The 25871-nt window shown below is 38.1% G+C and overlaps 1 protein-coding gene across 12 annotated transcripts in view; it reads right to left on the reverse strand.

Moving 5' to 3' along the window:
• TRPM6 (transient receptor potential cation channel subfamily M member 6) overlaps positions 1-25871 on the reverse strand; it is a 217030-nt gene that overhangs the window by 31898 nt on the left and 159261 nt on the right. For all 12 annotated transcript variants that reach the window (XR_014247276.1, XM_082401319.1, XM_082401318.1 and 9 more), the window contains 8 exons: positions 24214-24342; positions 22657-22908; positions 20580-20754; positions 20261-20375; positions 16569-16762; positions 13587-13719; positions 4968-6100; positions 4710-4822 (listed from right to left, as the gene is read on the reverse strand). Coding sequence is in view for 11 of the 12 variants with exons in the window: in XM_082401319.1 (XP_082257445.1) it covers positions 4710-4822; positions 4968-6100; positions 13587-13719; positions 16569-16762; positions 20261-20375; positions 20580-20754; positions 22657-22908; positions 24214-24342 (2244 nt within the window). In the remaining variant the exon portion in view is untranslated. The remainder of the gene's footprint in view (positions 1-4709; positions 4823-4967; positions 6101-13586; positions 13720-16568; positions 16763-20260; positions 20376-20579; positions 20755-22656; positions 22909-24213; positions 24343-25871) is intronic.

Consider the following 25871-nt stretch of genomic DNA (forward strand, 5'->3'; position numbering starts at 1 on the left):
TCAGGATCTGTGATTCAGTAGGTCTGGGGGGGAGGGAGAATTTGAATGTCTAGTATGTTTCCAGGTGGTGCTAAAGCTGATGGGAGACCACAGTTTGAGAACTACTGGTATAGAGCAAAACAACAAAAACGTAAGGGTTGGATCCAAAAGAACTTGTTAGAATTCTAGCTCTGTCACTTAGAAGCTATATGAACTGGGCAAATGATGTAATGTCTATGAGCTCCATTCCCTTCACCCTTAAAATAAGAGATAGCCAATAATAATGGCTGCCTTATGTCCTTCCCAGGGGCAGAGAAGAAATGAGATAAATTGACAAACTACAAGACAACAAACAAATGCAAGTTATTAGTACTTGAGCTCAGTTATAATTTCTAGTTTAACTCTGGCCATTTTAACTATTTCCAAAATAACTCTATTTAAATTCATATTTTATGGGGTCCCAGCAATTCGTGGTATTTTCCCTGAAAGAAGAGTCTTTATCAAAGCTAAGTCTCTCCTCCAAAAGGTGATTTTACATAACTGATTCAATATTTACCTTTTTGCTTCTGCTTCTCATTCTAAAAAGAGTTGAGGTGCTTTGAAAAATGCATACATGTTATTATATGGAAAAGTATATGTAGAACAGAAATATGAAGCAGGGCACTAAGATCATGAAAAGTGAAGTCCTGCAGAATTGTCAACTCAGATCTAAGGCTTCCTAACAATAAACAAAAAGATTTACTGAATGCAAATGAAAACATAACATATCAGAATTTGTAGGATATAGCTAGAACAATGATTAGAAGGAATTTTATAGCACTAAATGCCTATACTAGAAAAGAAGAAAGTCTCAAATCAACGACCAAGACTTCTACCTTAACAAACTAGCAAAAAAAAACAAAAAACAAAAAAGGAGCTAATTAAACCCAAAGTAAACAGAACAAAGGAAATAATAAGGAGCAGAAATCAATGAAATAGAATTCAAAGAAAAATCAATGAACCAAGAGCTGGTTCTGTGAAAAGATCAATAAAGCAGATAAACCTGTAGCCAGACTAATCATAAAACAAAAAGAGAAAACACAAATATAAAATATTATGAAAGAGAGAAGTGATGTCACTACAGATCTCACAGACAATAAAAGGATAATAAGATAATATTATAAAAACTTTATGCCAATAAATTTAAAAACTTAAATGGACAAGTTCCTCAAAAGACACAAAGCACACTCAAGAAGAATCACGTAACCTGAATAGCCCTATATCTATTACAGAAATTGAATCTGTAGTTAAAACTTTCCCACAAAGATGGTTTCACTGGTTGATTCTACCAAATAAGTAAGATTTAAATAATATCTATACAAACTCACCCAGAAAAATGAAGAAGAGGAAACACTTCCCAACTCAGTCAATAAGCCCAGCATCACCCTGATACCAAAACCAGACAAAGATATTACAAGAAGAGAGATCTGAAGATAAATATTTCTCAAGAAAAAAGATGCAAAAAAATTGTATCAAGATTTTAGCAAAATGAATACAGCATCTAAAAAAGATAATACATCATGACCAGCTGCGGTTCATCCCAGCAAGGCTGATTTAATATTCTAAACATTACTTCTAACATTATAAAATTAATTAATATAATTCATCATATTAACATAATAAAAATGAAAAACCATCTGACCATATAGGTTGACACAGAAAAAGCATTTGACAAATGTCAATATCCATTAATAATAAAAATTCTCAGAAAAGTAAGAATAGAAGGCAAATTCTTCAACCTGATAAAGGACATCCACATAAAAACCCTACAGCTAACATCATACTTACTGCTAAAAGACTAAATACTTTCCACCTAAAGAGAAGAAACAAGGAAAGGCTACCTGCTTTCACCACTTCTATTCAGTATTGTACTAGAGGTACTAGCCAATGTAACTGGGCAAGAAAAAGGAATAAAATACATCCAGATTTGAAAGGAAAAAGTAATAGTATTTTCATTTGTAGATAACATGATCATTTATATAGAACATTCTAAAGAAGTAACAAAAAGAAAAACCCTACTCAAACAAATAAGTAAGTTTAGCAAGGTTGTAGGATACAAAATCAATATTTTAAAAATTATACTTGTATATACAACCAACAAATAATCAGAAGTTAATTTTTAATAATTGCATTTATAATAAAATTAAAAATTTAAGTACACAGAGATACATTTTAAAAATCCCTGTTCACTAAAAACTACAAAACATTGCTGAAAGAAATTAAGACATAAATAAAGAGATACATCATGCTCATGAATCAGAAAGCTCATTATTGCTGAGATGCCAATTCTCCCCAAATTGATTCACAGCAATTCCACTCACCCCAGCAGGCTTCTCTGGAAAAACTGACAATCTGATTCTAAATTTATGTGGCAATGCAAAGAAACTAGAGTAGCCAAAACAACTTTGAAAAAGAAGAAAAAATTTGGAAGACCCACACACATGATTTCAAGACTTATTATAGTTATAGTATTTGAGATAGTGTGATATGATATAGACATAAAGACAGTCATATAGATAAACTGAATAGAATAGAGACTAGAAATAGATCCACCCATATTGTGGATCTATATGGTCATTTAATTTTTGACAAAGATGTCAAGGCAACTCAATAGGACCAAGATAATCTTTTCACCAAAAAACCTGGTAGAAAAATTTGATATCTGTATTCAAGGAAGGAAGGAAAGTGGGAAGGAAAAGGGAAGGGAAGAAAGAACCTCAATCTTTCCCTATCACCATGTACAAAAATTAACTCAAAATGGGTGCTAGACCTAAATATAAGGAAAGGAAAAAGTAATAGTATTTTCATTTGTAGATAACATGATCATTTATATAGAAAATTCTAAAGAAGTAAAAAAAAAAAAAAAACCCTACTCAAACAAATAAGTAAGTTTAGCAAGTTTGTGGGATACAAAATCAACATTTCAAAAATTATATTTCTATATACCACCAACAAATAATCAGCACTTAACCTAAATATAGACCTAAATATAAAATTCCTAGAAGAAAACGTAAGAGAAACTCTTAGTGATCTTGGGTTTGGCAAAATTTCTTAAATATGATATGAAAAGCATAGACATTAAAGAAAAAAATCAAATATTGGACTTCATCAAAATAAAAGTGTCCTATGTTTCCAAGGACATTTATGAAAAATAAAAGGCAAGGGGGCTTCCCTGGTGGCACAGTGGTTGAGAATCTGCCTGCCAATGCAGGGAACACGGGTTTGAGCCCTGGTCTGGGAAGATTCCACGTGCCGCGGAGCAACAAGGCCCGTGAGTCACAACTACTGAGCCTGCACGTCTGAAGCCTGTGCTTCGCAATAAGAGAGGCCGCGATAGTGAGAGGCCCGCGCACTGCCATGAAGAGTGGCCCCTGCTTACCGCAACTAGAGTAAGCCCTGGCACAGAAACGAAGACCCAACACAGCCAAAAATGAATAAATAAATAAATATTTAAAATAGTGTGGGGAAAAAAAAAACTTTCCTTTAAAAATAAAAAAAATAAAAAAAAATTTTAGAAATAAAAGACAAGCCACCAACTGAGAGGAAATATTTGCAAAACAGATATCCAACAACAGGCTTATATCTAGAATAAGAAAAAAACAAAAAAAACTCTTACAACCTAAAAAACAAACAACCCAATTTTATTTATTTATTTATGGCTGTGTTGGGTCTTTGTTGCTGCGCACGGGCTTTCTCTAGTTGCGAGCGGGGGCTACTCATCGTTGCAGTGCACAGGCTTCTCACTGTGTTGGCTTCTCGTTGCAGAGCACAGGCTCTAGGCACACGGGCTTCAGTAGTTGCGGCACACGGGCTTCAGTATTTGCAGCACATGGACTCAGTAGTTGCAGCACGTGGGCCCTAGAGCACATGGGCTTCAGTAGTTGCAGCTCATGGGTTCTAGGGCTCGCAGGCTTCAGTAGTTGTGGTGCGCAGGCTCAGTAGTTGTGGCTCGTGTGCTCTAGAGCGCAAGCTCAGTAGTTGTAGCGCACGGGCTTAGCTGCTCTGCAGCGTGTAGGATCTTCCCGGACCAGGGATCGCACCCATGTCCCCTGCATTGCCAGGCGGATTCTTAACCACTGCACCACCAGGGAAGTCCCACAACCCAATTTTTTAAATGAACAACAGATTTGAATGGATATGTCACCAAAAAAGATATACAGATGGAAAATAAGCACATGAAAAGATACCTAGCAGCACTAGTCACTATGGAAATGCAAACGAAACCACTGTGAGATACCACTACACACCCACTAATATGCTAAAATTAAAAAGACTGAGCATACTAAGGATTGGCGAGGATGTGGACCACTGGAACTCTCAAACTACTGCTCATAAGCTGGTGGGGATGTATGTTTCTTCTAAAATTAAACAAATACTTAGTATAAGACTCTAGCACTCCACTTCTAAATATTTACCAAAGAGAAATTAAAACGTATGTCCACACAAAGACTTGTACACAAATGTTCATAACAGCTTTGTTTGGAATAGCCAAAAACTGAAAATAACACAAATGTCCTTCAACATATGAGTTGACAAATGAATTGTGGCAAATTCACTCTGCTGACTCTTAAATTTGCATCTTCATTCCTTCCAGGACAATGCTATTTTGTGTACGTGGCACTTTAGAATAGAGAAAAACCAAGCTAAGTTAGGATACTACCTCAATTGCCAAAAACATAAAAGATACTTACTGGCACCTGTAGTCCTTGTGTTTTCTTCTTTTTCTTCGACAATTTCCTATCCTTGGTTAGCATTTTTGCTTTGATCCATTTTGACTGTCCTATCTCTGAGGATTTTGAAAGATCTGTAAGGGAAATGATTTACATGAGAAAGTGTAAGATGGTAGGCGGAACCATTTTGTTTCACAGAAAGGACTGACAGAATGGGGAGAATGAGAATGGTAGCAATGCAAGAATTTAATACTGGTTGTAAAAATGTTTACTTCTTACTTTTAATCTTACAGATCTTCAATTTCTCCTCTTTGTGCAATCTCAAACTCTGACTCCTAATGAAGGGCCTGTCTCTACGAAGGGGACTGATCCGAAGGGATGTGTTTTGCTGAAGCCATGGTCCCACCTCTGAGCAATCCCTCTGGGCCAATCTTGTTGAGTTATCAGATAGGGATCTGTCCCGGATCTGCCTCTGACATTGTTCAGTCTGCTTGGAGTCACAGTTACAAGTGGAGGCCAAGCAGGTTTGCCATTGTTTCTCGGTGCTAAACACACCAGTTTCATCACCTTCTGAAAATGCCCAGTTCACATATCCACCTCCAGTTTGCATGCTCTTGACTTGGGAAGGGAGGGAGGTCACTTTAATGGGTGCAGGTGTGCAAATCAATGTGGGTAGCACTTGCTCCCCCTTGTCTTGTCTGGCCGGTAACTGAGCAAGTGACTCATACTGCTCCTTGGTTTCCACCACTGAGCCCTGAGCTGAGACAACCGGGGTCTGCCATGTCAGATGAACAGGGACCTCACTCTGGGTGACATGTTCAGTTGCCAGCACATCTGTGCCTGCTTCCAAAGATGGTCTGGACAGAGGCAAGCTGGTTTCTGCAGAATAAGGAACTTGCTCTAGATGAGAAGGGACCAGGAGAAATTGGCCATACTTTGGGTGTGCTTGCCTGTTCAGGGACGCCCCAGAGGCAACTATACTATTTTCTGTTTCTTGCTCTTCCTGGTCATCTCTTACATTTGAAAACTTTCTGTCTGTAATCTCAAGAAAGGGCCCTGTCTGCACTCGTGGGGGATGCCAGCCTCTGGCCAGGCTCCGCAGCAAAGAAGGGGGCATGCTATAACACTGGTATTTCTTCTTTCCAGAGATCTCCAGGCTGCCTAGAACCTCTGCACAGATGACATTGCTCCAGCTGTGGGGAAGTTTTCTGCAAGTAGAATGCTTTCTGTTGGCCAGGAGGGCCTCATCCTCTTGTAAGGTGTCAACAGCAGAAAGGACTTTTAAGGTATCCACTGTCAGGGCAGAGAGGTCCTGCAGGTGTCCCACCTGGCTGTCCAAAGACAATAAGGAGTCCCTTATGAAAGACACCTTTTCATTCATTTCTTTCAGTTGGAAGCACATTTCTGTAACCCTAAGGGAAAAAGGGAGGGAGAAAACCAATAAACACAGTAAGCCAGTGGGAACTTGCCTTACTCTCTTCCTGTCCTGCTTCCATCCTTAGGTGGCTCCTCAGCCTAAGCCGCTTCCCAAAGTTAGGTCTGTCTCCTGCCTTCTTCTCTATCCAACACATACTCTCATCCCAGGTGATCTCACCCACTCCTGTAATTCCCACTATCACCTTAATAAGGAAAATTACAAATTGTATTTCTACCCCTTATTTCTCTCCAATATTTCAGAGCCACATTTCCAGCTTCCTGCTAGTTATCCCTTCAATCATCTCATCAATCAGCCCATTTGTATTCATTAATACATTCGTTAATTTACAAGGCAAACATTTTAATATCTCTTATTGTCAAGCACTGTGCTATTTTGGTAGAGAAAGGAAATCCTGAGGAAGAAACTAGAATGATAGGAACAGAATCAATAATCAAATACATAGTTAGAAAAAAAAAAATTACAGATCTTTTAGAATAATATTCCAAGTCTACAGTACAACCAGGCATCGCAACTTTCAAACAAAACCCATTTTAAGAGACCTACATTCAGAGAAAGCCCGAGGCAAATTTTTAAATGACTTTGAATACTTTAACCCAAAATTATGATGTCTAGCCATTGATTCATGTAAAAGCAACACAAGGCACCTTCAGCTATGCAAGTACAAAAGTAAATTGCAAGTAGAGTCAAATTAAATGTAACAATTGATTTCATTTAGAGAATTAGAAAGAACAAAGAAAATATATATGTATATATCTTTGTAAATACCTCTGTATGGGGATACGTTTTGTTTTGTGTCCTCCCCACTGCCCCAAAAGGTATGTTGAAGTCCTAACCCCCAGTACTCCTAGAATGTGACTTTATTTGAAAGTAGGGTCTTTACAGAGGTAATCAAGTTAAAATAAGGCCATTAAGGTGTGCCATAAGCCTATACAACTCATATTCTTATAAAAAAAGGGAAATTTGGACATAGAGGGAAGACAGTGTGAAGATACACAGGGAGACGACCACCTTATGACTGGAGTGATGCATCTACAAGCCAAGGAACACCAAGGAGTGTCAGCAAACACCAGAAACTAGAAGAAGCGAGGAAAGATTTCTTCCCTAGAGCCATCAGAGAAAACATGGACCTGCCAACAACGTAATTTCGGACTTCTAGCCTCCAGAACTGTGAGATAACAAATTTCTGTTGTTGTAAGACACCCAGTTTTTGGTACTTTATTATGGCAGCCCTAGGAAATTAATACAGTTATCTAAGCTTAACAATCAATAAAATAAATTACAAAATACATATATTGTGGTTACATAAAATGAAACTCATACACATGAAAATAAAACACAAAATTTTAAAACAAAAAATAAACAGGAAATTATTCTAACAAATACAGTGAGGTGTTTGTATCCCTTAAGTAGTCAAAAGTTCTTACAAATTGTTGAGGAAAAAAAAAATAAAGACCCCAAAGGACATGAATAGATAATTCACAAAAGATAATGAAATGTGGTAAAATATCCAATCTCATTAGGTAGGCAGAGAAATTATCAATAAAAATAAGACAACAATGAGTTTGTCTACACTGTAACATTTTTTTAACCTAGCAAATTTTAAAAAAGAGATTTAGTGACTCAAGGTTGGCAGGGATGCAACCTTGGAACGTTCAAATAGCCAAGACAAATAAAGAGGCAGGAATTTTACTATGCTAAGGCAGACAGATGAGATAGAATATTACGCAGCCATTAAAAATCATACTTACATTGTTAATAGTCATTTTCTTTGTCTATTTCTGATGGTAGGGGTGGGGATGTGGATGTCTGTTGTGTTCTGCATTATATACTTTTAAATTTGGTATAAAAACTTTGTAAGTCAAGAAACAATAAAAATTAAAATATGTTTACAAGGAATATTTAATTATTTGGAGAAATGTTTTTGATGTGTAAGGTGGGTAGGGGGACAAAATGCAAACCTGTATAATTTTAACTAAAAATATATGGAAGACTAAATGGAAAAAGACCAAATTTTTCACAGTGGACTCTAGCTTATGACATTTTTTTTCTTTCTTTTCTCCCTGTTTCATTCTTTTATTTGGAGGAAGGAGTATACTTTCCAATTTCCCTATAATGAAAATCTTTGATAAACAGGAATAAAGGGAAAAATTGCAAGGGAGGAAACCAACAGTTTCATGGCTGACATGACCGTATGCAGAAATAACAAACTGCCCCCAGTCTTATTTGAGGGCTGGGAAAAGCAGTAATTATACCATGAAGAGCTTAACACTCAGCTGTAGCAAGCACTTCCCAAAATAGTGTTAGTCATCCCCTCTCTAGAATATATCTCAAGTCACATGGATTGAGAAATCTTCCACTTCTTCCTGGAAGCTTTGTAGATAGGAGTTAAAGAATAAAGAGGATGGTATAATTTTGATTATCACCTATGTGGGTGGAACCCTCTCTTTCTTGCTTCAACTTCTATAACTCAGTAGAGCCTTAGTAAAGGCTTCTTGACCTTCTGGAACCTATAAAACTAGAATTGGCAAGGATGATGAAGAAAAGAGCACAAAATATATGTATATTCCCTTCCAAATATGCTTAATTAGAGCCTCTTCATCTAGTGCACTGTTTCAACTAATCCAAAAACTGTACAGTCCAAACAGCAGTAATGGAGACTTATTAAGTTCCATTAGCAGCAGTCACATGGAAGGGATACAATAGACACCAGCAACTATTCACAGCGACAGGTAACACTGCTACAATAGAGACTTAGACAAATAACCGGGTCCCTCTCAAATCAGGCCCTCTTGCTTTCATAGGCACTTCTTTTCTAAAGCTCAATGTCCTATGAAATATATTTTAATTATATTCCTCAGCCACCATCTACATTATTTTAATCTAGTCTTTTAGTCATTCTGACATGTAAAAGAAATTCTCGTAATTTTAGTTTCCTCTGTGCAAGGTTTGAGGGTGGTGGGAAAACCAGTATGGTTATTATTTCATTGTGGGTCTCTGGACCAGATATTGTAAAATGAAATTATAACAAGTATGATTATAATCATCATGATAATCATAATATTCACTGAGTGCTCATTATGTGCCAGGCATTTTACATTATTTTATTTAATCCACATGACCACCCTACAAGGTAGGCATTACTACTATCCCTTCACGAAAAGAGGTCACATGGCCAGTCACACGGTCAATGACAGGGTGAGGCTTCAAAGCCAGAGAGTGCGGCTCCATATTCAATGGCATTAACCACTGCACTCCAGCACCTCTCAGCAACTCAGCAGGGATCCAGGCAAAGTTCTATTGGGGTCCTAGAGTCCCATGAAGGGGTAAATGAATTGCACCCACATTTTCCATGCTGGGAGTTGTTCACAAAGGTTTCTCAGTAAGGTTTCATGGCGAACTGATTACAGGACCGGCTCAAACTGTAACTCTACTGAGTCACAATGCCCATTATGATAAAGTGTTTAAACTTTTTTTAAATGTAGTACTTCCCAAATATGACATACGCAAACATGCTTAATATGGGAAAATACCTAGTTAACATCTTACTCCATAGGACAGAGAGAGGAAAAACACTGGCTTACGTAACTAGGGACAAAAAGTAGCTGGCATTCCAAATAGAGAAAGTAAGATATGAAACAGCCTTAATATGTTCTCCTTCCACTTTTACAATTCACTTAACTCTATAAAGATATAGGTGATCTCTTCTTCAGAGGTAGGCAAACATGCAAATATCTTCCTAACTTCCTTTCGCTCCCTCTTCAAACTGCTGCTCAGTTACCACTGGAAAATATTCTTCCCTCTCTCCCATACTTCATTTACAAGGTCCCCAGAATGACCTCAACAAGGACAACCATGTAAAAAGAGGGCTGGTGAGACAGCTCTATCAAGAAGGAAAATTGATCGACTGTGTTTTGAAGTTAAATTAGGGCTTCATAATCAAATGCTAGAGCCCTTGAAAGCATCTAGAATATTTTTCAGAAGCTACATAACCATCTACCATCTAACCCTTCTCTACTCAAATCCCAAGAAAAAAATTCAAGATAAATGTGATAGCATATGATGATTACTGGTGTTCAGTTTACTATTAGTATTATTATTATTAATTATTATTATTGAATTACTTTTTTTAAATGTCTGGTTCTCAAATTTTTACTCTGTATTCACTTGACTCATGATACTACCTTCTCCTGGTTTTCCTTATACTCTTCTGATCAATTATTTTCAGTCTTCTCCATGAGTTTCCTCTTCCTCGGTCCATTATACAAGGTGTTGACACCTCGCAGGGTGAGACCCTCAACCTGCTGAGTCACCTCACTCCACTTGCTTCCTGAGCATAAGCGCTTCCTCTGTCATAATTTTATTTTCCTAAAATAGGCAGATGACTCCCAAATTTCCTTGTCCAGTTCAAATTTTGCCCTAGGGCTTCAGATTCACATATGTAAAGCCTTCCAGACATCTCTGGATAACTGCACCACCAGAATCTCGGGCTCAACAAAATCAAACCTCATTGCTTTCCCTCCACACCCTCCCTGCCATGCATTTTGTACTCTTTATCCTTTAGTGCCAACTTTCACCTAATTACCCTGCTACAGATATGAGTCATCCTGGACTTCAACCTCTCCCTTATTGCCACAGCCAATCCTTAACTCACCTCTTGAATTGTCCTCTCTAAATATGCCTTTATCCTCTTTGCTATGGCCTAAATGTTTGTGTCCCCACCCAAAATTCACGTTGAAATCCTAACCCTCAACAGTGATGGTATTAGTAGGTGGGGCCTTTGGGAGGTGATTAGGTCATAACAGTGGAGCCCTCACGAATGGGATCAGTGCTCTACTTTTTATAAAAGAGACCCCAACAGAGCTCCTTAGCCCCTTCCACCAGGTAAGGACACAATGAGAAGTTTGTATCCCAAAGAGGGCCTTCACCTGACCATCCTTGCACCCTGATCTCAGTCTTCCAGCCTCCAGAACTGTGAGCAGCAACTTTCCGCTGCTTATAAGCCACTCAGTCTATGGTATTTTGTTACAGCAGATCTAATGGACTAGGATCCCTTCTTTCAATGCTACCACCAATTTGGCTAGCCCTTGGGCGTCATCTGTCTGCTGTATCAGTCTCTCGCGTGGTCTCCCTAGTTCCAATTCTGACTCCTCAAATCCATATGGTAACAACCTAGAAGGTAAATCTGTTTGACCACCTAAAATTTTTCCTTAGTTTATAGTGTAAAGTGAAGGGCTCTCCGTGACCTTGTTCCAGTGCATAATATTGGGGGGCGGAGGTGCCTATCTTGACCCATCTTATCTATTTACATCCCTTTTCTTAAGGTTTGGAAGGGAATCTGTATCTTAGAAGAAATTATACTCACAAAATTGGAGTCTGATTTTACATAATAATAGATAACTTTCACTGCTCCCTTACTATCCATTAGCACACTGCCACACAGTTCATCTATATTATCCCATGGAATCCTCACAACAACTCTAAAAGGTAGGTCTATTTTTGTGTCCATTTTACAGAGAAGAAAACAAGGCCGAGAGTAAACTTGCCCAAGTACGCATAGCTAGAAGCAGGACTTCATGCCAGCTCTGTAAACTCCTATCTGGGTACATGTTTCATACAAAGCAGAACCAAGCTGGCCCGCAGGACTCAATGAGCATAGCTACAAAGGAGGCAGAATGTGTGGAAAAGGGAAAGGGAAAGAAGGAAGCCCACAGAGTTTTGGCCTAAAGATATTATTTAAGTAAAACAGAATGTTGTGGGTTCACAAATTGTTACTTGATACTCAATTTTTTCCTCAATATTAAAATTTGATATGAAATTCAATCAGCTACCTAAAACGTATTTACATAAATATGGTATTAATTTTAAAAGTTCAGAAATAAGTCATATGCCCAAGGTGACCATTTAGAAAGTTCTTAATGTGATTCAATTTTAAATAAAGCCATATTTAAAGATTCACTATCTATCTATTTGGACATCAGAAAATATATATGCATAATTAGGTATAACATTTTATAGTCAGGTCCGTGTGTTATTTAAAAGTAAGAGAACACATTTAACTTCTGCCAATTTGCTTCCAATTAAGAAAGCAATGCTGCATTTTAAAAAATGCATATAATGACGGGGACTTAGTTAATAATACTGTATTGTACATTTGAACGCTGCTAAGAGAGTAGACCTTGAACACTTCATCACAAGAAAAAAAATTGTACGGTGATGGACGTTAATGAGACTCACTGTGGTGATCATGTCACAATATACAAGTATCGAATCATTATGTTGTATACTTGAAACTAATATAATGTTATATGTCAATTATTTCTAAATTTTTAAAATGCATACAATCACATGCAGTCCATATTTTGATCCAGTGCTGTGTACCCGTGATTAGTGGCACATGTACAGCAGCTCTGACCTACGGGCTTCTACGTTTGTCCACTTTCTCTAACACGCTTCCTCTTTCCTCAACCCTCTGAATGGCCCCCCCAAATCACACACACCCACAGACACCCTCAGCTGATGACTGCCGTGAGATCTGCGTCCCCGCAGCCTGGTTGCATCTTCTGGAGCACTCTCCATATTCTCTCCTGGCCCCCACCGTTAACTGCCCTTCCTGAGGACTTCACCCAGCAAGTCACCTCCTCCCTCCAGCTCCTGCAGTTTCTCCCTTGCTGGTAGATCTTTTCCAGGAACAAATATATTACTTTTATTAGCTCCACATGAAACAAAACAAAAGAACCGCACCATGTCCCCATACTCCTCTTTACCTCCCTTCAGAGTAAAACTTCTTAGAAAATCTGCCTCTAATCACTGTCTCTACTTCTATTCACCCTCCACACGCTTCAGTGAATCTGCCCTCAACTCCACTGCACAAGTGCTAGTCAGGCGCCCCGAGACTGTGACTCCATGATTCCCAGTGCAACCAGCACCCTGCTGCTCCTGGACTCACCTGCATCCACGTTTGCTGCTCCAGCCTACCTCCCTCAAGTCTCTCCTCCTCAGCTGCCTCAGAGCGACCTTCCTGCACCAGGCTCCCAAAACGGTCCAACCCAACCCCCAACTCCAGCAGACCTTCACCACGATCCATCTCTATTCCCTTATACTACTTTTTTTCCCCTTCATTGCTCTTTTACTGTCTGACATTAAATTACATATATCTTTTTTGTCCTTCACTCCACCCCCACCCCTCCACATGCACGCACTAGAATGTGAATGCTATGAAGGAAGGGCCCCTGCTCTCTTATTCACCATTTATCTCCACTAACTTAGAAGACTGCCTGGAACATAGTAGATGCTCAATAAATGTGCACTGATTGCATGAATGTTATACGATACTAGAGAAAATTTTAGAAAATCAAAACCTCTGGGTTTTAAAAGTAGACCTTTCTACTTTTTTCAGACATTCTAGTAGAATCAGGTTTAGGTAGCAGTTTACAGGGTGAAAATACATATATAACTTTTACCTTTCTGACGTCACTCGGATTCGTTCCTCACAACTACAATTCAGACCTTCCATCTTCTCATGGAAGTATTTTTCCACACACTGTTCTTCAAAACTGTGAAGTTTTTTCAGATCCTCCTTACTCAGGTAGAGTTCTATGGAAATAAGTATAGTGCATAAAAAGAATCATTATTCATCCTCCATAGGAAGCTGGTACAGCGTCTGAGTGACTTTTCTTCCATTGGTGTTAAAAATGGATAAAACCATAGCTTGCATGATAATAGTTTGCTGCCTTGTCACACTGTATTCCTAATATTAATTGGGAAGCACTATGTAGAAATAACTGGAAACACCAGGCTGGGTCTTTCCTTTTTGTCCTATAAACAGATGTGGGAATTTGAAGGTGACTCGTGGAACAGATACTTTATCTTCAATATTTTCTTAAATTAGAATACTTTTACACATAAAAATTCACCACATTTATATGCATATGGAAGTTTCCCCACCAACTGGTTTATCTGTCAAAATGACAATAAGTAACCTACAGGTTAAAATCAAGGTTAGAAGAAGTCAAAGTCTGTTGAAATTAATCCAGTAAGTATAAGAAAGTTTTACCTTGTTGCACTGAGTTTATATATACACTGAGTTTGTATATACTAAGTTCTTCTATTGAAGAAAGAGACATTATGACCAGTCAATGGCCATTCAAGGCTATACTTCTTCCTTGACAATTACAATTAATTCATTAAAAGACACATCATTTCATGATGTTATGAAACTAATGCAATTCTACATCAAACTTCAGCAATCACATTTGGTCTACCACCTTGACTCTTACTCTGACCTAGCAGAAAAATGCATTATCTTTTGAGCAAGTTTCTAATACTTGTTAAATATAAAAATGATGTTGCAAAAAGGGTAAAATTGGAATATTCTTTTCCTTCAATCATTTCACCTAAATTAGGAAAAAAAAAAGAACCATTAAAGTTCTCCAGAATTTATTAGAAATGCAAATGTTCTGTAATTTTCCAATAAAATGAGAGACAAAAATATTCATTTTAAAAGATAACTAAAAGAAAATACTCAGCCATAAAAGGTGTTCACAACTCAAAGGTACAATGTTTTCTGATTTTTATGGCTTGGAAGCATCTTTCAGACACCAAAAAAATCCCCATCCCCACTCAACTCTAAATGTGTGTTTGCACTAAAGAATCTTGTATGAGTAAGGAACTTTAGAATTGTATGATTTGAGCCTTCTGTGGATTCCTAAGAGCAAACACCCCACATAGCAGTTCCAGTGATAGGTGCAGCTTGCAGTATGTGGCACGTTCTTGTGACTGTCCACCAGGTGGCACTGCTGCCCCATGTGCAAACATCTTGATCCTCAATACAGAGAATCAAAGGCAATCTCACACAAATTCAAGAATTTCCCAGAGTTCAGGGTGAATGTACCTCTGTCCATCAGAATATTTCCTCGAGTTTTATAACCGAATCATCCTATAAACTCAGATCAAGGTAAGCCCAGGAAAGCGTCGTTTGTTATCGTGCTAGAAAACGGGGCCAAATCCTAGTTAATCCCAGGATCTCTCAAGTGGTTCACACTCTCCTGTTAGATTACAGTTGTTCTGGGATGGCACTCCATTAGAAGCCGGGAAATTATAATATAATTATAAGCCTTTAAATTAACTTCAGTTGTGCTTTGACTTCCATATAAAGGCTGAATCTCTTAGGGGAAAGAAATGGAACAGAAAAATAAATCACCAAGTGACTCAAGAGAAGAAAAATACTTCACGGAGCCAACTACAGCAGGAGCAAAAGCATGTCACCCTGTCAACCTTGTGATAACATCTGTCCTCCTAAGGGCCCACCGAAATGTATAAACAGTCCACAATCCCTTATCTGAAACTCCTGGAACCAGTCCATTTCAGAATTAAGAAGTTTTCTAGTTTTGGAAAGGTAATATAGTGCATATGCCATAAATGAAGTAAAATCCCTAGTTGTAGCTAGGGCAATACCCTGAAATCAAACACATCATTTCTGCAGCAAAAATCAATGAATATCCATACTACAAGGGATAAAGAGTATAAATGGCTTACATTAGTCCCGTTAGCCTCTTCTGTCCAAATGAGTCTTTCTCCAACTTATGAAGAAAAAGACTTTCCATTTTCAAATGTATTTTGAATTTAGGGATTGAGATAAAGGATTGTGAATTTATGCTATCCATTTCCTCTATATCTAGGAATTATCTAGAAATGGGCCTAGTACCAGTGGGCCTAGAGGAACTACAAAAGATCTCTGAACCACAAGAAGGAATGTTCTCTTATGACAATTAGTATGACAGTCATATCATGCAGGCAATATATGGATAAGCAAAATGAACTAGGAAAATCTCAAAATATGTCGAGTTAAGCTTTGCCAAAAAAAAAAAAAAAAAGAGAGAGAATCCACATTTCTGCATCCTGAGTTGAAGTTCTTGAAAATATGAAACATCTATGAAGAATCACCTCCATATTCAGTAGATTAGAGAACCAGAGAGCCATGATTCTGGTGAATAAATTAAGCAAAGTCTGGTTTATCTATTTCCCTTAGTCCACAAGACCTTCTGTATCCTTTCGATTTGGATTCCATCTTCAACAACAGGGAAATAAGTATGGGTCACTCTGACTACTCTCTAGGAGTTATTCTGACGTCTTCCCAGCTAAGCAGAGTAAAAACACAGGGTTTTCCAGGTGACAAAAAGCCTTTACACATTCAAGCAGAGATTCTGTTCCTACCTATTCCTTTCTTTCAAAGTATCAGCTACTTTTCGCGAAAGGTACTACAACCACGTAATGAGATCCATGTATTTACTTAGACCCAGGTGCTCAGCTGATACTCTTTTGTCAGTTAACTCCCAGAGCCTTCCATCCTGTGCCCTGAATTTAATTGACAACGTTCCAGGTGTCTTCACCTTGGATCTCCACTCTTGCTCGCTCTTCCTCCTGCCCCACCAATGAAAACTTACTTAATCCAACATCACCCTCTTCTTGGTCATTTGGAGCTTGGTGATGGCAAAGACGGCGAAGGAGGAGACCAATGTGACTCAGCAGGATAAAAGGCGGGGGCAGCCAAGGCTTCTCGTGGTAGGTCATGATGTAGCGATAGCGATTGTATTTCCACAGGTTATTTGAAATGGATTTCAGATCTATGTAAACGTTACTGTAAGTTGTAGTAAGAGAGGGACAGTGTTTTAATATGGAATCCTGAAACATAACAGTTAGATTATTGCTTTATTTTCCAACTTTTATGATTGGTTCGCCTGACATGGATGGTAGTTAGTCAATAAAAATAATATCCATTGCATTTACGATTCTTCTTCAACCAAACAACATACATTAATCACCTTCTACAATAAAATATGCTAATCAGAATAAGCAAAAGGTAGAAATTACAATCAGAGAGAAGAAAATGCCAACATTTTAAATGCAATGAACAGAAACTGTCCTCTAGAAGTAACATTATTCTTGATTCACCATCTCTTCTCACATAAGATCTTTTCAGTCCATAATTCATCATTCATGGTAAACAGCTTTAATGTCCCTCTATATCATCAACCTTATGAAGAGATTCTCCTAATGTCAAATGTGAGAAGTGCTAGAATAATCCTAGTTAAAACATTCAAACGAAAGAATATTAATGAAGAAGAAGAGATGGAAGAAAAATCAATTCATCCTAAAATAAGTCAATAAGCAGAGCTTCGATTCAGCAGCTAGATCAATTATTTACATTAACCTTACAATAAAAGTGACTCCTTATTGGTAGGCCACCTTGGGATTTTTCTCCCTTTAATTATATCAATTATAATATGCAGATAGTGCAGTAAATATGTTGATATTATAGAACTTGTAATAGAAGTTGTGGTGAGTGGTACAAATTCTCAAACAACATATCACCCTTAACTATTTAACTTTAAGTCTATAACATGATGTGGGTGGGGAGGACACAATGGAATATCCATCATAATATTTTGCTTAGGCTAATATGTAATTTATTTTCTTTAGAGAAAGATGGCAGAGAAGTACTTGAGAAGGGCAGCCACATTTGGCAAATAAAAATGCAGGTAACCCTAAACTGCAGTAATGATAAAGAGAAGGAACCCAAACTATCCTGGGGAAAGCCAGCTTAGGATGAGAGGAGGAGGGAAGTTTCAGAGTTCATAAAATAGATGAAGGAAACACTGACGAGTGACTGAGTTTAACAGTACTTCTCAAAGTGCAGTCACTGAGCCAGCAGCACTGCATCACCTGAGAACAGGTCAGGAATGCAAATTCTTGGGCCCTATCCCGGAACAACCCAATTAGCGATCTGTGTCTCAGTGAGTCCTTCGGTTAATTCTCCTGCACAATCAAGTTTGAGGGCCACCAAAATTACATGTTACTCCCACTCCAAGTGTGATCACAGCCTGCCCACCAGCAGGTGGTGATCTTCACAGTGTATTTCAGGTTCTTTGTGATTACAGAATCTGGAAAGGGGCCTTTGGACAAGTAGTCTGATCTGGGGTTGCTCAGCTTGTGTGGTCCTCAGTGTATTCATCTCAGTGAGAAGATTGGCCTGTGGGAGGATTTGTCAGCCTCCCTTTTGACACCTGTCGTTTTTGAGAAACAAAAATCTCATACCCACTCTTAATCTTATTTGAAATGTCAAAAAAATAGCCACAGTAATTAAACACCAGCAAATGTTACAAATGCATAAAATGGTGAGGCTAAAGGGAGATGATAGCTATCATATAATCCTGCAACAAGCAAAAAAGTATGTTTTCCCCATATATACGCAACAACAGTCCTTTTTTGTGTGTGTTCTGATTTATTTTGCTTGCCTTCAGCCTTTATCTCCTCTACTTTCTTTACTTAACTTCTATGCATTGATTTCCCTTTTCTTATCTATCTCTCTTCAGTGAGATAATTAATGAATAAAATACCTAGTACAGTGCCTGGCATAAAAGAGGCATTCAGAAAATACTAGTTTCTTCCCATCACTTCACTTGATTTCTTTCATCCATTAAACAAATATGTGCCAGGCACTCTTTTCAGTGCCTGGGATAAATTCATGGGCAAAAAAGGCCAAAAAAAAAAAAACTCAAAAACAAAAAAACAAACTTGTTCTTGTGGAGCTTATATTCCAGTATAAGAGATAAACGGGGGAAAAAACACAATATAGAGATAAATTATAAAATATATTTGTATATATAAGTGGGTAGTATAAAGGAAGAAGAGTAAGGGGGACCAGGCATGCCAAGGAGATGGTCAAAGGAAAGGGGGCTGCACTTTTAAATAATATCCTTAGGTTAGGGCTAATTAAAGAGGGGACATTTGAGCAAAGGCTTGAAGGAGGTGAGGGAATGAACCACACTGATATCTGGGGGAAGAGCATTCCAGGCAGAGGGAACAGCAACTGCAAACACCCCTGTGTTGTTTGAAAAACTGTGAGGGGCCAGTGTGGCTGGAGAGGCATGGATTCGGGGAACAGTAGTGTGATGGGTGACTGGAGAAGTAGCAGGGAAGCTAGGTCATTGTAGAAACTTCGACTTTTACCCAGAAGGAAATGGGGAACCTTGAATGGTTTGGATTTGATGAGTGACATCATCTGACATATGTTTTAAAGGTCATTAGGGAATAGAGTGATTAATTAATTAAGTAATTTAAAAAATTTAAGTGTCATTAGGGCTACTGTGTTGAGAACAGAATATAGGGGCCAAAGACAGAAGCAGAGAAATAAATTAGGAGGCTTTGTGGTAGTAGCAGTGGGGTGGTGAGAGGAGGTTGGATTGATGATCTATTTGAAGATGGAGTCAACAGGTATTCCTGACAGTCTAGAGCTAGAAATATGAGACGCATTAAGAATGCCAAGGTTTTTGGTCTGAACAATGGGAAAGACGAAGCTTTGACAGAAACATGTGGTCTTCCTTATAGATTTGGGAAAGACTACAAGCAGAATAAGTGTATGTTGGGAAAGAGGGGAGATCAAGAATTGGGACATTTGAAAGTTCAGAAATCTATTGGGTTGGCCAAAAAGTTCATTCGGGTTTTTCTGTAAGAGGTTATGCAAACACCCGAACGAACTTTTTGGCCAACCCAATATTATACATCTGACTAGTAATGGAACAGGAGAGCTGGATCTACAGGACTGAAGTTCAAGAAAGAGATCTAGGCTGAAGATATAAGTTGGGATTTGTCAGTATATATATATACAGGAAACTGAACAAGATCACCAAAGTGTAAACAAAAGGTCTGGGCCCAGGGACATTCCAATGTTAAAAGGTTGAAGAGAATATGATGATCCAGAAAAGAAGACTGAGAAGAAGTGAAAAGTGATATAGAAGAAAACAGAGAATGAGATATACTGAGAGCCAATGAAGGAAAGTTATCAAGGACTCTTTAACCAACTTTCAGCCTCGTCAATTGTTACTCTCCATGATTCCAAATTATTGCTTAATTACAGTGTATGATCTCCTTTCAGTCTACTTTTATTACACTATTTATTGTTTTTTCTCTTCTCATACTCTGCTGCCTTCCTGCCAGTAGTTCCATGCCCATATTTTAAAACCATAGTAATTAAACATGAAACACACACAAACAAAGGTTACATGTGAATCTTTCAAAATACCTGCACCCATTTTTGATTCATACAAAATAACTGTATTTGATTAAAATAACCTACTTGAAGAAAGCAATCAACAGGTTCACCATGATGATATATTGCACGAAGAGGTAGACAGCTTGCAGGAATGGAGTAAGAAAAGAACCAGGAGGGCAGGACGGCTGGCTTGAACAAACTACAAATAAAGAATTTAAAAGAATGAGAGATAAGGTGAATCATAGTCGTATGACTCTAGACAAATATTTAGCATATTGACTTAGCAGAATACCACAAACTCTTGACATTTTTAAGATTCAGATGGTTGTTTTCCAGGGTTCTTTATTACTCTGAGTATCTACAAAGGTTCACTTGCTGCATGGTGGCAGAATCCTCTACGTACCATCTATCTCTGAAGCATAGACTTCTCCATAGATCATCCAGTATGGCTCAAACACGATATCTCGAGCAAGGCTCCAGGATGGAGGCTCCTTTGGTGAAAGGATGGCCTTGCGTGCCACTCCAAAGCTCAGCAGGACGATGGCCATGATGATCACAATGTAGAACATGTTTGCTGTCTGCAAAAAGGCACGGCACAGCCAGACGTTTACTACAGATTTGAAATTTAAAACAAATCAAACACCTGCAGCCATCATAATTATACCTGCCAATAGTAAGACTGTCTAGTCATTGCCCAAAATGCCTAGTCCATGAATAGCTGGATTTCCTTTGGCTAAAACATTTTGTTTTCTCTGTACAGTATATGTTTCATGTCAATGTAGTCTATGGCGTAATTTAAGTGTGCTAACTGTAGAGGATCTGTGCTTCTTTTTTTAAGATGTGATGAAATATGAATAGCTTTTGATTAGCTAATATCTAACTTTTCATCAGAGATTAGGAAAAGAAAAAAAAATAGGAATATTCAAATTAGTAAAATGGCTCCTTATTCCCAGGATTATCTTCAGGAGTTAGAGTCTGAGAAATTGATCAGGCCAAGAATCTGCTCCAAGGTACTGAACTCCAAGATACTGAACATCTTGATGAAGTGAAGAATTTTTTTTTTAAAGATGCAAAAGTAACTATAAAATGATGTTTGTTAAATCCAGTGGTTCATTAACTCCCAAACACATAGTCTTTGTATTAAAAGTAAGCCTGATTGTTAAAATGCACAATGGAGCACATACAGTACACACATGTACTATACACACATGTATATATAGCACATGTACTGTAATTTTCTAAAGGCTCTTTTAAATAATTCATTTCAATTACTAAATGTACATCAGTTCAACCCACTTGTTCCCTGTGGCAGAGACATACTCCGTGAATAGTCCATGAGCTTCCCTTCCATGAGGCAGGAGCCACCTGACCTATTCCTGGCCAATGGGCTGTGGAGTAACAGTGATTTAAGTCACTTCCCATCCAGAGCAGTTAAAAGCTGTTAGATATTCTCCATCCCTCTTATTCCCTGTCATAGGAAACCTCAGAAGCCACAATGTTGACACAGCTATATCCCAAGATGGAACGATTTGGGATCCCTGAGTCACTGGGTAGAGGGCGGCCTCCATGAGCATACGTCAATCTTTGTATCAGGGAGAAATAAACTTGTGCTAAGTCACTGAGATACAGTGATTACCTCAGCATAACCTACTGAATTAATACCAATGTCACCAAGACCAGAGAAAATATTGCTGGTCTAAGAGAAAAGTAAAAAATAAGAAAAATCTATCTTTGGAATCCTGGAGGTTCTCCCTTTTCTGTCTTCTTCCTTTGTTTCAACACTACCTTTCCTTCTCAAGAACTTGCCCCTTCCCTGCCAGTGAGTATTCCAGAAGAAAAAGCAAAGATGATCTTGAGGTACTGTCCTTCTTAGGTCCTGTGCAAAGCCAGTTGGACAGGGCTAATACAAGTGCACAGTGAGCTCAGATGGCAGACAGAGCCAGGTGGCCCAGATTTGAATCCTGGCTCCCCGACTTATGCCTTTGGGAAATTTACCTGAACTCCATTTCCTTGAACGTACAATGTGGATAATAATAGTACCCATGTCATAAAGTTGTTTTGAAGATTAAATGAGTTAATACATACAAAGTACTTAGAACAATGTGTGGCCCACAGTAATCACTATTTAAGAGTTGGCTGGGGGTGGAGAGATAAAAAGACAAATCACTATTTCAGCAGAAAATATTATTGGCGGTAGCCTCACATAAATCTGGCCCTCAGGAATTACTGTGCTCAGAGACAAATATGATTCAACCCCCCATCGTCTGGCCCTAACCAAAAGGGTAAGCTGAGTATTGCAATCAACTACCCAATATGCTATCCAAGGACATTTGTTAAATAAGAGTTTATGGTTATAAGGAAAGTGGGGATGAAGTGTGTGCTTCTTTAAATAATTTCAAAAGTTAAACCAATGTATGTGAACCATGAAATTAAGTAGAACTGTTAAAAGAACACCTGATTATACAGCAGACTGTACTCACCATTTTTGCAATCATGGTCACATAGGGACCAGCATGTTGATTCACAGCAAAGAAGTCCAGGAGCCGTGAGAACCAGAATATGATGTCGATGCAGTATATTAGTCTTCCCGCTGTGTAAAAAGGAGGGTCACCCCACCGAAGGCCAAAACCCACCAAAAACAGGCCAATAGCCACAGTTTCCATCAGATTCCAGTACTCGCTAATCCATACCTTCACCTTTTGAGTAAACTTCCCAGGTTCTGAAATATAGACCTAAAAGATGAAAGAAAGAGGGAAACTTAAAGAATGGGTTATAACCCAAGATCAATATGATCTTTAATACATCAACTGTTCTTTTAAGGAGTATTTGGAATCATGCCAAACCTTAGATCATAAGGGGATTTTGGAGACGTAAGTTATCCTTGGGGAATGAATTATTTAAACAATTCTATAAATGTAGTTTAATCTCACTGTTAGTACTGGCCAGCTATTTAAAAACGAACCAGAAATTTTTTTAAAAAAGAAAAGTTTTTCTAGCTTTCATTAATCCTAAACTAACACAGGGAAACGCCAAGACATTTAAAACTCAATATTGCAATGGAATATAGCTGCAATTCCATTTCATGACGTATAGCCTAGTGCAAAGAAACCAAAGAATCCTGTAATCTGGCCCCACTACTGCTATTTAGTGAGTAGTTAGCAAATTACTCAGAATGTGATATTAGAATTCACTATTATAAGAAATTACCCCTGCAACAGAATATCAGACAAACTGAAATGTAAAACAGTAAAAAGCCGTTTTCCCTGAAGCATAATAAAAATGGTAGAATTCGGATAACGTTTTTCTGCTGAATTGTTTTCTACATAATATACAAGGTTGGTCATATTAGCTCTAGGACAAAATCATTGTATGTAAATGCACAGAGGTAGAGAGAGATACATATACAATGATATCTAAAACAGCCTAAGTCATACGGTATGTGATTGCAGTTATAATTGGATAGGAATATTCATTCCTTTTCTTTTGTTTTAAGTGACTCATTGCAAACTAAAAATGAAAAGTTTGCTTTGTTTTGTTTCTTGGACTACTTGCCCCAGAGGGATTTTTATCTTAAATGTTCAAAATGTTTAGTAGGAACTTTCGAAAACTATAAATGAATTCTTTACACATTGCACAACTTTAGCCATTTATGTGCCACTCTGTGACATGAAAGCAATAATATGCAAGTAATGTTCGGCTATCAAAAAACATCAACTTTATAAAAAAAAAAACACTTTTGGGAAATCAAATAGTTGGAGGGTCTAAAAACAATTAGATACCATCACTCTAGAACTGATAAACGCACTAAGATGTCCTCTAAAATAACTGCTTTCAAAGAGCAGCAACCAACAGAAAGTATTTGGCAACAATAAAAGGTTGAGATCAGAAATTTCCCCCCTAATTACCTTTCCTGTAGCATACAAATCAGGATCGTTGCCTGACTCACCCTCATGCTTGACCTCTCCATTTTCATCACCCAAGCGCAGAACACGTCTAGCAGAGGTATGTAGAAGACAAAGGTAGAAGGGATAACTCACCTCCCTGACTTTCTCAATGGCATTGGTGAAGATGTAAATGATAACGAGCCACTCTTGCACGGTGGGCTGGGGTTGCATCTCCACCAACACGGTGTAAGTGAACAGCATGAGGAATGCCAAATACACCATCTGTGAGGGGGACATGGATTCCCTGCACATGAGTGAGAGTCATAATGGAGGATGCCAAGCACACACGGACCCAAATGAACAGAACCACACACATGAACTTCACCATGATAGCATGAAAATATAACTGGGACCACCCTCTGATTACTGATGACCTAATTATCAAAGAAGGCATCAGAATCCACAGTTTTCTATTCTAGGAATTTGTGGAAGGAAAGAAGATCACTGTTCTCAAATGCATGGAAGTGGGCATGGTCACATCTTGTTGACTCCTGACCACAATTTTCGGAACCCTGCACATTCCGGCATGGACACAGTCAGGCCAACAGCAAGCCAAGAGAGAATCACACACCTTCCCCTCCATTTAAACAGAAAACGTGTGTCCCAAGAATGCCAAAGGAGCAGTGTTAGTAGGTACCTATTTTCAAATATAATAAATTGTGATATTTACTATTGCTGGGAGTTTTATTTTATGCTGATTAAAACATTCCGGTTACCACTTATGGACTGGGTTCACGTCTTCTAACACATGACTCACTGGGCCTACGCAGATTACAGAATTTAGCCAGGCAGCTGTTTCACGGTCCTGAGCTTTCCATAAGTGAGGGGTTCTCAAAACAGTCTATGCCACCTAGAGGCTGCTCTGCCCAGAGCATTCAACCTAGACCTGCAGGAAAATGCCTCACTAATGTCACTTGCCAGGCTGGTGGAGTGTGATCTCTGACCCAGGCCGATGCCATTGCGTACAGAGTATGATAACTTCCATAATGCAAGTCTACTAAAGGCATGACAGGAATGCAGAGGGTGAAGCTGGATTTGAGACTTGGAGAAAGAGGTATATCAGTTGAGTCTTGTAGGATGAACACCATTTCCAGATAAGCAGATAAAGGAGGAAACAGTTTTCCATTTGGAAGTGGCAGAACAGAAATAAAAAAAGCTTAGAGGCTGGAGGTTAAAGAGCCAGAAAAGTATACATTAGTATAATAGAAGGAGAAAGAAGACAAGATACAAAAGGGAATTTTTACATAAACTGCACATCCATGAGATGCAGATATGTATAAGATAGAAACGTACTTATAAACATTAAGCATAATCCTTCTAGTGAATTTTAAGCATTTGTGATAAGCTGTTAAGTTAAAATGGTTTAAAACTGCTGCGTACACTATGATCTCACTTGTGGAAAAATTTGAAAATATTTGGATAGAAAAAAGTTGAAAGCAGATGTTAAGAATTGCTATCTCTGGGTGCTAGAAATATAATAAAATTTGATTCTGTTTTTTTCTTAAAAAAAAAAAAAAATTCTGGTTAGTGGAAACGTATTGTCCAATTGTGAGTCTTTGTAGTTAAAGACTGTTGACGTTTTTATCTACAGCACTTAAGCATTCAGCCTGACACATGATAGACATTCAAGAAATGTATGTTTAATTACTGTGCATATTAAACCTAGATTTCCAGTCTATTCAAAGAATTAAGACGCGGTAAACACGCACACACAGATACACAGTGATTAATAGCTTTGTGATCTTATCTAA

This window comes from Balaenoptera borealis, assembly GCF_965194805.1.
Source record: "Balaenoptera borealis genome assembly, chromosome: 8".
NCBI classification, from domain to species: Eukaryota; Metazoa; Chordata; class Mammalia; order Artiodactyla; family Balaenopteridae; genus Balaenoptera; species Balaenoptera borealis.